This window comes from Anolis sagrei, chromosome 4 (assembly GCF_037176765.1).
Source record: "Anolis sagrei isolate rAnoSag1 chromosome 4, rAnoSag1.mat, whole genome shotgun sequence".
Lineage (NCBI taxonomy): Eukaryota > Metazoa > Chordata > Lepidosauria > Squamata > Dactyloidae > Anolis > Anolis sagrei.
Genome location: NC_090024.1, coordinates 120,215,895 through 120,229,825, shown reverse-complemented (window position 1 = coordinate 120,229,825; position 13,931 = coordinate 120,215,895). Strand labels below are relative to the sequence as shown.

General features: G+C 42.8%; 1 protein-coding gene across 5 annotated transcripts in view; it reads left to right on the top strand.

The window, feature by feature from the left end:
• The window catches only part of PLA2G4A (phospholipase A2 group IVA), a 205,719-nt gene that overhangs the window by 135,088 nt on the left and 56,700 nt on the right, over positions 1–13,931 (top strand). For all 5 annotated transcript variants that reach the window (XM_060774522.2, XM_060774519.2, XM_060774518.2 and 2 more), the window contains one exon: positions 9,696–9,938. In XM_060774522.2, the coding sequence (XP_060630505.1) occupies positions 9,696–9,938 (243 nt within the window). The remainder of the gene's footprint in view (positions 1–9,695; positions 9,939–13,931) is intronic.

Sequence of the window (13,931 nt, the reverse complement as noted above, 5' to 3'; positions counted from 1 at the left end):
GAAAAGGAAGAAGCTGAGGAGGAGGGTGAGCAAAACTACTTCCCAGCAGGGGGTGAGCACTCTGCCCCAGCTGGCCTCAACATGGCAATTGGCCTCACCTCTGCCTAATATGCCACTGAGTGCACGAGTACCCCATCTTTTTCTTCGGTGCCTGATTCGGACTATGCTCTGAATGAGACTGCCATCCAAATGCCCTATGAATCAGAGGTGAGGGCGCATAATGGCACACAAGTTTACCCAGCAGAGGGACGCCACCTCCCAGAGATTATGGAAGAGACAGGGCTGCATCACCACGGGTCGCAGTCCCAGGGCTCGATGCAACAGGATTCTCCCTACTCTACCTTGGAGGTGACCTCACATGTTTCCAGGAAAACTCACTCAACTCAGCATATCTTTCTTCCTGGGCAGAACTCTCCTTGCGGAGATTCATTTTATGGGCTCAGCAACCTTATCTGAGTACATATGTCATATGTCAGCCACTTGCCACTTGAAGGAGCCTTATCAGGGTCTTGCCACCCTTATATGAGCAACACAGCTCTTTCTACTCAGAGCTTCCTAGCCCCATTCATTCCAATGAGCACTTTCATTCCTCTGCCTCCAGACTCATGTCAGCCCTGTCCATGGATGTTCTTCCACAAACTGAGCTATCAACATTGCTTGCTGCACGATCCCCCTATTCATGGTCTCGGAGCCATTGGCTACAGAACATCCCAGTAGTGAAGCGGCAGAGGATATTGATGTTTCATCTCCAGAAGTGATTCAGAACTTCTCAGCCCCAAAGATCCGGTTGGCCTGTGCACTTAAATTACTAGCTTCTCATCCAGCACCCCCTTTGGAGGACAATATATATTCAAGTCAGCAGCAAACACTGGCACCAACAGTGCTCCCATTATTGCCTTTCTTGTTACAGATCAATAAGGGTTCTCAGATCAATAAGGGTTCCATCATCAGTGTCACTCACCTCAAGATGAATACATAACCTTTACAAGGTAGAATTTTCTTCAGCAGAATGGCTGATGAAGACTCCAAAGCCCAACTCAATCATAGTTGACTTTTCACAATCCTGACCCTCCCAAAGGATGCACTCCCCTCCTTCTGACAAAAGATAGAAGCTTGATGCTATAGGCTGCAAGGTCTACTTCTCTGCAAAACCTTTTGCCAGATAAGCCCCACTATGAGGCATACATGGGGGCGTACCAGGATTTTCTTTGGAACAGGATCATTTGATCATTTGCTAACAGAGGATCAGCAGATGGTCTGTACCTTCACAAAACAAGTTTGAGGTCTTCCACGGCTCCAGAAAGATCTAGCAAAACATACCTCTGACTCACCTGACCACCTGTTTGCATCTGCAGTGTCTCTCCGATGAAGTGCATGGCTACGTTCCTCTGGACTCTCCATATGGTGAGGACAGTAATTGAAAACCTGCCTATACATAAATCTTGCCTCTTCCATCCTGACACAGACTTTCAGTAAGAACATAATAAGATGAGGCAAACAGCACATTGATACGGTTTTCCACCTACAGAATCCCAACAGCAAGGTTGAGAGGCCCAACATACCCTTTCAATACATTTCTGCTGCCATCAGAGCCAGGACTAGGCCACAGCCACCATCAGCTTTTATTAGCAGGCCACTCCTCTGTGACAACACATGAACTGTCAGGACCCAGAAGCCTTAAACAACACCAGACACAGAATAAAGGTTCAAACACAGCTTTATTGCAAATAAAAGGACCTACAAAGCACTTAACATCAGTGCTAAGGCCCACTGGAGCAATTTGGCACCAAAAATAAGTCGATAGGAGTAACAAAAATATAATCCGGATTATAGCGCTGCCTAATAATCCGGATTAAACAAAAGATGAAGCAAATTGCTTGAAAGTCAAAATAGTACAAAAACACAGTCTCTGAAGCTGGAAAAACGTGGTTTCAAAACTAAGAATTGTTACAGTCACAAAAGTATTGGCATACAAAGTCCAGAAGTCCAAAAGCAAAGTCAAACCGGTCCGTGGTCAATCCGTTGGGAAGCAAGACTGGATCGCTGGAGTCACCGAGGAAGCAGGAGTACAGGAACACACGAAGCTAAAGCCCAGGACCCAAGTGGAAAGTTGGCAGTACAAAGAATTATGTCCCATGAAGACACTTTGCCTTCTGCGAAATATAGTCCAAACTGAACCCACTTTTATCTCAAAGTTCTTCCTCAGAGCTTGATGAGCTCCCCACCCTCTCGTCATCACTCTCAGCTGCTCCCAAACCTGCAGCTGAATGCCCATCCCTCCACCTCTGCCAACGATTATCAGGGTTCAGATCCTGCCAAGAGTCCCCTGGCTGCCAATCCCCAGTGAACCCCTCAAATTCCTCACTAGAGGTGGGTTGGTTACAGATATCCCTTATGTGTTGCACACGGGTCCAATCTAACTCCTCCTCTTCTTCCATATCACTCCCAGACCCAGAACTCCTTTCAAACCCAAGGAAATCTTCATCCTCTGTTGGTGCACAAAGTATTTCCCGAATACACTTCCTTTGTAATTCCCCCTCAGACTCTGGCTCACAAGCAGCCCTCTTTACACCTCTGCTCACTTCCCCATCCCCCATCTCACAATTGTAGAAGCGTGGAAACGTATCAGTATCGCTTGGAGCCATAATGATTTCCCTAATGTGCTGACGCTGCTGTTCTCCCACCGACTCCAAAGTAGACCCATTCTCCCTGCTACTAGGAGTAGCAACTCGAGCAACACGCTGAACTACAACATGAACTATGTTGACTCTTTTGCTCCTTCCATCCCTCAACTGGTGGGCCCATCAATCCAATGTCTGTAGGGGCATGTCATTTCCCCATTGGCTATTTTCACACACGGTAATCACCAGTGCCTCCCAGTTCCATGGATGCTGATCACTGGAAGAGAGTCAGTGCTGCATCAACTACCTGGAGCTCTTTGCAATCCAGAAAGAAGGTGCTCCAAGAATTCAAGGCCTCGCTAACAGTCCACATCATCAGCCTATTGACAGACAACACAACAGCTGTTTTGTCAGTGGTATCGGCCGCACAGCAAGGCTGGAACAGATTGATCACAACTACTATATTTACAGCTATATACATTAGAAGTTACTTAACACTCAGCACATCATAAACTTGCTTTGCTTCCTTCCCGTCCGATTGTAACATTGCAAACACACGAACTGCATTCCAGCTGCATCCATTTGTTCTATACACTTGATTTATGACCTCTCTAGGAATGCCGTTCCCTCCATGGTTGAGTTAACGCTTTCCACACAGGAATACACTCGGCACATAGCTACTGCATTTTAAACATACATACATACTTTGAAATCTAAATTATAAATTGCAAACCACTTCAACAGTTTTTACATCAACAAGCAGGGAGGCACTCACTTCCTCAGTTTGCTCAAGGTTTGGTCATGGTGAATTCCATGAGGAATTCACCTTCCTGAATCAAACAACATCCACGCGGATGCACTCAGCAGTGCTACCACCTCCATTCACCAATGGCAGTTACATCCACAAAAGGGCCTTCTCATCTTCTGCCAATAGGGGACACCACAAGTAGATCTCTTCACTTCCCCGTTCAATACACAATGTCTCCTTTTTTGTGTGTGTCACCCATCAAGACATAATCAGAATTGTCTTGGCTATGCTTTCCTGTTAACATGGTATCCGGGTCTCCTCTATGCTCCTCCCCCACGCCATTGATTCCATGCGTATTGGCAATGATCCTTACGAACAAAGCAGACTTTTGTTCCAACTTTTAGCACAACACCACAAATATATCATAGGCATCACTGAAACCTGGTGGGATAACTCCTATCACTGGAATGTAGACATGGAGGGCTATAACCTCTTTCACAGAAACCGAACAAAGGGGAGAGGAGGCAGAGTACCTTTATATGTCAAAAACTGTTATGCTGCAGAAGAGATGCAAGACAGCAATCCGGGAAACCAGCTTGAAAGCATCTGGATAAGAATCAAGGGAACTGGGACTCAAAAAGATGTCGTTGTAGGCATCTACTACAGACCTCCAAGCCAGGAGGAAGAACTTGATGAAGTCTTCTGCCAACAGTTGTCCAAACAGGCACAGCAAAGAGATGTAGTAGTCATGGGCGATTTCAACTATCCCAATATTTGCTGGAAAACAAACTCAGCCAAGAGTACAAGGTCCAACAAATTCCTTGATTGCCTTGCAGACAATTTCATGGTCCAGAAGGTAGAAGAGGCAACAAGGGGGTTGGCTACTCTTGATCTCATCCTAACAAATGCGGAGGACCTGATCGATGCGGTTGAAGTGATTGGATCCTTAGGGGCAAGTGACCATGTGCTCCTGCAATTTGAGGTACAAAGGAAAGCCGAAACTAAGACAAGTCAAACCCGCATTTTGGACTTTAGGAGAGCTGATTTCCGAAAAATGAAGGAAACACTGAGCAGCATTCCGTAGACATAGATACTAAAAGAAAAGGGAGTTACAGATGGATGGGAATTTTTCAAGAGTGAAATACTCAAGGCGCAAGTGCAAACCGTGCCAACAAAGAGAAAAAATAGGACAAGTGCAAAGAAGCCAGAATGGATGTCCAAAGAACTTCTAACTGTGCTAAGACACAAAAAAGACATGCACAAGAAGTGGAAAAGGGGAGAAATCACCAAAGAAGAATTCAAACAAATAGCCAACACCTGTAGGGAAAAGGTCCGCAAGGCTAAAGCACAAAACGAACTCAGGCTTGCCAGGAGCATTAAAAACAATAAAAAGGGCTTCTTTTCTTATGTCAGTAGAAAAAGGAAAAACAAGGAGGTGATAGGGCCTGTACGAGGAGAAGATGGGGCAATGCTGACAGGGGATAGGGGAAAGGCAGAACTAATTAATGCCTTCTTTGCCTCGGTCTTCTCACAAAAAGAAAGTCATCTTCAACCTCAGCAAGATGGAATGGGTGAGGGATTAGAGGACATCCAACCCCAAATTGGGAAACAAGTAATCCAGAAATACCTGGTCGCTCTAAATGAGTTCAAGTCTCCAGGGCCAGATCAACTACACCCAAGAGTATTGAAAGAACTAGCATAAGTCATTTCCGGACCATAACCATAAAGAACTAGCAAAAGTCATTTCCGAACCGTCTTTGAGAGTTCTTGGAGAATGGGAGAAGTTCCAACAGATTGGAGGCGGGCCAATGTGGTCTCAGTCTTCAAGAAAGGAAAAAAGGATGACCCAAACAATTACCGTCCGGTCAACCTCACGTCGATACCAGGCAAGATTCTGGAAAAGATTGTTAAGGAAGTGGTCTGCAAACACTTAGAAACAAATGCGGTCATCGCTAATAGTCAACATGGATTTATCAAAAACAAGTCATGCCAGACTAATCTGATCTCTTTTTTCGATAGAGTTACAAGCTGGGTAGATGCGGGGAATGCCGTGGATGTAGCGTCCCTGGATTTCAATAAGGCCTTCAACAAGGTCCCCCATGAACTTCTGGCAAACAAATTACTCCAATGTGGGCTAGGCAAAAACTACGGTTAGGTGGATCTGTAATTGGTTAAGCAGACGAACCCAGACGGTGCTCACCCAAGATGAAGTTCAACAGTGACAAATGCAAGATACTCCACTTAGGCAGAAAAAACCAAATGCAAAGATACAGAATGGGGGACAATGCCTGGCTCAAGAACAGTACGTGTGAAAAAGATCTTGGGAGTCATTGTGGAAAACAAGTTAAACATGAGCCAACAATGTGATGTGGCGGCAAAAAAAGTCAATGGGATTTTGGCCTGCATCAATAGGAGCATAGTGTCTAGATCTAGAGTAGTCATGCTACCCCTCTATTCCGCTTTGGTTAGACCACACCTGGAATATTGTGTCCAATTCTGAGCACCACAGTTCAAGAGAGATATTGACAAGCTGGAATGTGTCCAGAGGAGGGTGACTAAAATGATCAAGGGTCTGGAGAACAAGCCCTATGAGGAGCGGCTTAAGGAGCTGGACATGTTTAGCCTGAAGAAGAGAAGACTGAGAGGAGATATGTTAGCCATGTATAAATATGCGAGAGGAAGCCACAGGGAGGAGGGAGCAAGCTTGTTTTCTGCTGCCCTGGAGACTAGTATGCGGAACAATGGCTTCAAACTACAAGAAAGGAGATTCCATCTGAACATGAGGAAGAACTTCCTGACTTTGAGAGACGTTCAGCAGTGGAACTCTCTGCCCCGGAGTGTGGTGGAGGCTCCTTCTTTGGAAGCTTTTAAACAGAGGCAGAATGCAATATTCCTGCTTCTTGGCAGGGGGTTGAACTGGATGGCCCATGAGGTCTCTTCCAACTCTTTGATTCTATGATTCTATTATCCTCACATCCTGTTGGCCCAGGCAACCATGGTTCACCCCACTGATACAAGCCTCTAGGGGTGACTTTCACCACTTCTACTGTAGATATGATCTTCTAATATGCCAGACCAGTCAGGTGTCTCACCCAGACATCCTCACCTTGGGTCTCATGGCATGGAGGTCACGACTCGAAGCATTATCTTCCAGTCAATAGAAGGCATCATTGCTGCCACCCATAAGCCTACAACGAAGTGGTCATATGCTTATAAGTGGGAAAGGTTCTTTCTCTCTTTATCAGCTTCTCAACCAGCACCCCCTGTGAAGGACCCTATATTTTCAAGTCAGCAGCAAACACTGGCACCAACAGTGCTCCCTCTGGCCAACCCTACTCCCATACTTCATTATTTCCTTGGGTCACTTGCTAAGCAATATCTGTCTTCCCTGAAATGTTATCTGGCCGCCATTTCTTGGTACCAACAGAAAGCAGGATGTTCCTCCTGTTTTCAGGACCCCCTCATTAAACTCTTTCTTAAAGGGTACAAGAGCATTCACTCACCAGTCTGTCCTCCTCCCCCAGGGTAGAGCCTGGAACTTGTGCCTTCCCAGTTGTCAAAGCCCCCCCCCCCCCAATTTAAACCTCTGGCATCAACAGATCTCACCTACCTATCATGGAAAAGAGTGTTCTTGTTGCCATTGCATCAGCAAGGCAGTCTAGTAAGCTCTGTGCTCTCAGGGTGGATAACCTTTATATTTGTTTTCATAGAGACAAGGTGATCTTCTGCATTGTTGCCAAAAGTTTTACCCAATTTTACATGTGCCAGGACATGGTTTTACCCGCATTTCTCTAGAACCCAGTTTCCCCTCAAAAACCCTCCCTATTTATGCTTGATGTCAGGCAGGCTCTGGCTTTTTACATAGATTGTCTAGACTTTTTCTGAAATATCACCAAGATGCCCTTGGTATTCCAGTTTCTTCCCAGAGGTTTTCTTCCTGGACCATATCCACCATCCAGCTTGCTTATCAGCTTTCTGGCAAACCCCCGCTGCCCCAGATCAAGGCGCATTCTGCCAGGACTATTGCTGCCTTGCAGGCTTTTCTACAAGGAATGCCTCTTGAGGACATCAGCAGGGCAGCAATGTGTCCAATTCTGGGCACCACAATTGAAGAGAGATATTGACAAGCTGGAATGTGTCCAGAGGAGGGCGACTAAAATGATCAAGGATCTGGAGGACAAGCCCTATGAGGAGCAGCTTAAAGAGCTGGGCATGTTTAGTCTGAAGAAGAGAAGGCTGAGAGTAGACATGACAGACATGAGAGGAAGTAATAGGGAAGAAGGAGCAAGCTGTTTTCAGCTGCCCTGGAGACTAGGATGCTGTCAGGATGTGGCCTTCAAGTTAAGAAAACACGGCCGGGCCTCGAAGTCTCCCTCCTGACATGATTGTGTTTTATGGTGTTATAGGGGGCCATCTGGCAGAAGAGAATGCTTTGTAGATGTGGGAATGGAATGTAGCCACAACTTGAGATAAGGGGGGAAGAAGGGGGGAGGAACCAAGGGGGATGTATTGCTGAGTATTGGCGGGAACCCCTCAGATCTCTCTTTCTCTGATTCCTGTGAAGACTGAATAAACCCGTATTCAAGAAATTTGCCTTGTGAGCGTGGCTTTGTTCTAAGATCTGGCAGGAGCTGACAGATGCGGAACAATGGCTTCAAACTTCAAGAAAGGAGATTCCAGGAGATTCCATCTGAACATTAAGAACTTCCTGACTGTGAGAGCCGTTCAGCAGTGGAACTCACTGCCCCGGAGTGTGGAGGAGGCTCCTTCTTTGGAAGCTTTTAAACAGAGGCTGGATGGCCATCTGTCGGGGGTGTTTTGAATGCGATTTTCCTGCTTCTCGGTAGGGGATTGGACTTGATGGCCCATGAGGTCTCTTCCAACTCTATGATTCTATGATTTACTCAGCCCCAGTTGCACTGTGTTTTTGTATGTGATGTTTCTTTTTACTCACCCTGCCAATTTTTGGGGTTTTTTTGTTTGTTTGTTTGTTTGTTTTGCGAGTCGCTTCTGGTGTGAGAGAATTGACTGTCTGCAAGGAAGTTGCCCAAGGGACGCCCGGATGTTTTGATATTTTACCATTCTTGTGGGAGGCTTCTCTCATGTCCCCGCAATGGGGAACTGGAGCTGATAGAGGGAGCTCATCCACACTCTCCCCGGATTCGAACCTGCGACCTGTCGGTCTTCAGTCCTGCTGGCACAGGGGTTTAACCCACTGCACCACAGGGGCTCTACCCTGTTACCCTGCCAGTAACACATATATATTGTTTAAGTCACTGAGGAATGGTGGAAGCAGTCTTATGGAAAAGTATGGACAAGGTGTTGAGAACTTAAAAACCATCAGTGCAAGTGATGAAACATTTGAATTCCTGGTTTGGAGTTATTAGAAATATGAGGATTTATAATATAATAATAATAATAATAAACCTTTATTTATACCCCGCTAACATCTCCTGAAGAACTCGTTGCGGCTTACAAGAGGCCGAGGCCCAACACATCAATAAAACAACAGCATAACAAATAGAACAATAAATAAACTCATAAAACAAGCAATAAACTTTAAAACAATAGCAATAAACATTAGACAATAACACCATGACACATTTAAACTAAGGCCGGGCCAAATGTAATGATTAAAATTTTAAAATGCTGAACATGACAGGTGAGATGGATAGGTTTTTGGAGATAAGTGCAGTGTGCAGACAGTCTTAATCTCTAGTAAGGTGCAATTGGGACATGATGCTAGGAGTTTCCTATTCTGGGAAGGCACACTGGAAAAACCACATCTTCAAGCTCTTCCTAAAGACTTCCTTGCAGACAATGTTGGGGCTTGTCTGATATCCTTGGGGAGAGAGGTCCAGAGTTGGGGGGCCACCACGGAGAAGGCCCTGTCCCTCGTCCCCACCAATCGTGCTTGCGACCTCTCCAGATGATCAGAGGGCCTCTCCAGATGATCGAAGAGATCGTGTGGGTTCTTCTTGTTTTTTTGGATTAATCGGAGATAAGTCATGCAGATGTCTGTATTTTCTTGTGGGAGGTGCACGTGGACATCTATGTCTATGAAAATAATATTTCTCTATACTCTGAATCAACATAATGCCAGCCAGAACTTTAACTGTTGTGCTTTCATGAGGTAAGGATATGGAGCAAGTCAGAGGTTTATTTCTGTCTTGTTCTATCTGGTTTTCTTGACAGCAGAAACAGAATGTTAAAACTTTTTGGGCAACAGCTTCCAGAGTCCCAATGCCCGCATTATTAAAACATTCATAAATATTTTCAATATTCTTTTATATGTTCATGTTCTTCTGCTTCTCATCCTTTTAAAGGTTCAGAAAACCCAGATGCTGAAAAAGCGCACGAAAAGACCAGCCAGGAAAGCTGGGTCCAGCGCATGTTTATGGCTCTGGTGGGTGATAGTGCCCTTTTCACCACCCGGGAAGGCCGTGCAGGCAAAGTACACAATTTTATGTTGGGTTTAAATCTCAACACATGTTATCCACTCTCTCCTCTTGTTGGTTTCATCTCTCAAGAGTCTGTGGAGGAAGATGAAATGGATACAGCTGTTGCAGGTTAGTAACATATACCTTTTTAATTATTTTCCTCTCAAAATGAGAGCGTCAGACGTGAGTGAAGTGCAAATGTTAAATTCCGTCCAATTCTATGCATGTTTCTTTCTGAACTTTATAGTAATCATATTTCTTTCCAAGTATTTTACATGTATGGACATTAGTGTATGGTCTTAGTTTGACCAGAATATCTGTAATTTGGTTCCTATATAAAGGAACCAAATTTATCAGAAAGTTTAATAACCCAGTTAAGATGCAGAATCTTAAATTTTCCAAAGGTTGTTAGACTCCACGCCCCATCAGTCATAACCAGCATGGCCAATGACAAATCAGAATCCAGCAATATCTATTAGACCATTTTGATTTTCACTTTCAATAGAAGATTCAAATAATAGAAAAAACTGTGTTGGGGAAAGAGAAGCACATTTCTGTCAAGAGCTATAAGCTGTGATAGATAATGTATTTCATCACATAATAATCACACTCCCCTCCCTTTTTTGCAAAAAAAAAAATGCAGGTGTACATGGGGAAAAGACTTCTGAAACAGTAGATCTATACACAAATCTAAACACATAATAAAAGAGGAAAATGTGTATGTGACGGAGGTGTCCACTTACACAGACAGCCTTTTCTTCCCTTTCCTATGGCACACAGCAAACACAGAGGAATTGATTAGCAACTGAACAGACTGGAAGGATCTGATAATGGACTGAGACCAAACTTGGTACAGAGAAGCCCATGACCAACTGAACATACTGCACAGATTTGGGGAAAATTACCTTGATTTTGGGAGGTGTAGTTCACCTGCATCCTGAGAGCACTCAACTCAGCTGATGACAGATCTGGAAGACACTTGGCACACACATTCAACATGGCCAACTGTAGATACTGGCTGGGTTTGGGAATGAGTGCCCTGGGAATCTGAAAGTTGCAGTTCACCCTTATCCAGAGCACTGAATCCAGTCATCTGGACAGAACTTGGCACACAGACCCAACATGCCTGGTTTGGGGACCCATGATTCTAGGAACTGTAGTTTACCCACATGGTTATGTATTTTTTAATGGGAGCATTCATAAAAAACAAAATCACATCCTGGCTTTTTCCTAATAAATAGTGTTACTAATTAACTAAATGATATGACCTAACTCCCCAAAACAAACAATGCCTTTTTCAAATAATCCGAGCACCACTGGATACCCAAGCTAGTTTCTAATAAAGCAAAGTTGAAAACTTGAGAAATATACAAGAGTGTCCAGAAAAACAAATTTATATATATTTAAACATTTTAATCTTCCTTGTCATAAGAGTCACGGCACCGTCATTGCTTTCATTATCTAATGCATTATCCTCAGTATTGCTCATGTAAGATGTTTTTTCCTCTTCATCCTGCTCCCACAGTGCATTATCTTCTGATCCATCCATTGCATTAGAAATGCCTGTTTTTAAAAACTTTTCACAACAATGCCTCTGTGATCACCCATGTGCACATCAGTTTCATCGACAGGTGCTTCATATTTCCAGGGGGTGCCAATTGTTGATCATCACTCATCACCCACTCATTAATAGAAACCGTGCAAGTGATCTTTAAAGGGCTTGTTCACTTATACATCCAGTAACTGCAAGATAGAGGTTAAACCACCAGAAATCACTACTCTTATGTCTTGTTCTCACAGAGAAGTTGCTTCATTTCCTTGACAGTGTGACTCTGGGAACTGTCAAAAATGTCAAAAACTAGCAAAGCCAACAGTTTCTGTAGTGCACCCTGTTTTAATCCACACATTACGATATTGTTGCCTCGCAACTATGCAGCAAGAGCGACTGGCCTCACAAAACCCTCTTATATTGCTGAGGCAGTCAGGCGGGGAGAGGCTGACTACCCATGAAGAATTACTACTACTTCATTAGCTCTAGATTATTAAATACAGTTTTCTCTGGGCAAGCAGATGGTGACTACTGGATGTTCTGTAACTAGAGCTGATGTGGTCTATCCAATGCAATTTTCTGATTCAGTTAAGTGTTTTTGTACAGGGATTCTGTACAGTCACAAAGTTATTGTTATTCTTTAAAGTAACTATACGTTACTTTAATGCTTTAATGTTACGTTAGCTATTCCTTTCATGGATTTTGAATATATTTAAACTTCTTCGTTTATGTTAATAAATAATCATCTATTTCAGGCACAATATGAGGTATGAATCAAGTATGAGCTTGTAGGGCCAATATTTACATACCTTCATTCTGTCATATTTTTCTTTGAAACCTAATTTCTGGTTTATCTTCCCTGTTAATATGATAGGTAAGGTACTCTGGTTAAATATAAAATAACAAAGGGCCCTTCCACACAATCATATAACGCAGGATATCAAGGCAGAAAATCCCACAATATCTGCTGTGAACTGGGTTATATGAGTCCACACTGCCATACATTCAAGTTCAAAGCAGATAATGTGGGATTTTATTCAGCTGTGTGGCAGGGCCAAAGTAATAAACTGATATATATATAGTCCTGGTTTATTGCTTGATGTTAAAGCAGAGTTCCCTGGTTTGTATATAATACAGACTAGAAATGTGTCACTTCCAAAGTGACACTGGAAGCTAGTGAGAACTATTTCAACTACTTGTTCCCAGCTTCATACATCAAGGTTTGTTTCATCAGTTCATTATGTGTATAGATTTCTAAAGCTAAACATGGCATAGCAAAATGAAGAATTCTTGATGGTTGAGTAATACTGCTGTAGGAAGCACTCATTGTGATTTTAGCTGAATTTTACTTAAATGTGTCATGCTGCTTATTCTGAACTGCTTCTTGCTAATGTATATTCACATTTGTTAGAAGTGAAGAGCTAAAAATAAGAGTTAAGAACCCAAACATTTTGATCATTTTCAGTAGGATTGGCGGGGATGGCATATTCAAAGCTGTATAAAAAGCATTATAGATTTTAGTTGAACAATAATGTTTTAGGATTTTACTTTTCAATTGCCCCATGAAAAAGTAGATTTACAGTAAAATAAATATTTGTGATTTTAGCATATAGATTGCTTAATTAGGACTGAAAATATTATTAATAATAATAATACACTGACACATTTTGTATAGTGTATAAGGAGAAAACATCCATTTTACCCAAATAATACAATTTGACACACCATTAAATATACTGAAACCTATTGATCTTGACTGAATCATAATCTGCAGTCAGGCGTTTGGTTAGATGATAATGACAATAGGAAAGGATTTTGGGTTGCAACACTGGATTTCCCGGTTTGATTTTTTGTTTTACTGGCATTTTAATATTATCTGGTAAATGAATGTATTGGCTGATGTGTTTGATGTTTTAAGATGATTTTACTGTTTTACTGTTTTATTGTATTCTTTGATATATATGTTGTAAGTATTGTTGATGCCTATGTGAGGCCATCCCTTGTGGGGAGAAGGGCGGGATAAAAATGTATGAAATAAATAAAAAAATATTTATATTGCACTCTACGGGCCCATCAACACAGCCCTATATCCCAGAACATCAAGGCAGAAAATCCCACAATATCTGCTTTGAACTGGGTTATCTGAGTCCATACTCGGATAACATGGGATTTCCTGCCTTGATATTCTGGGATATAGAACTGTGTGGAAGGGCCCTACATTTTTACTCTGTAGTGGAATAAATACCTAAATAATTAATAGATGTAATTAAACTGTTGCTAATTTTGACAGGAGGCAGCATAACCAGTTCCAGTAGACTGACTTTTTTGCCCCTAAAATGTTGAGATATTGGTAGAATAATTCAATTTATTAGGACCCATCCAAACAGGCCCAAAACGTAGGACCTGTCTGGGTTTTTAGAATCAATTCAAAATAACATTAGTTATTGTGAATTAATTAAATATCCCACCAGATCCAGGCCTTCCTTAAAGACCCAGGTCTAATTGGGTATTGGACTTGCAGAGGCTCACTTGTGGGGATTTCTGGGACTACCTGAGGGTGAGTCCTCATTTGC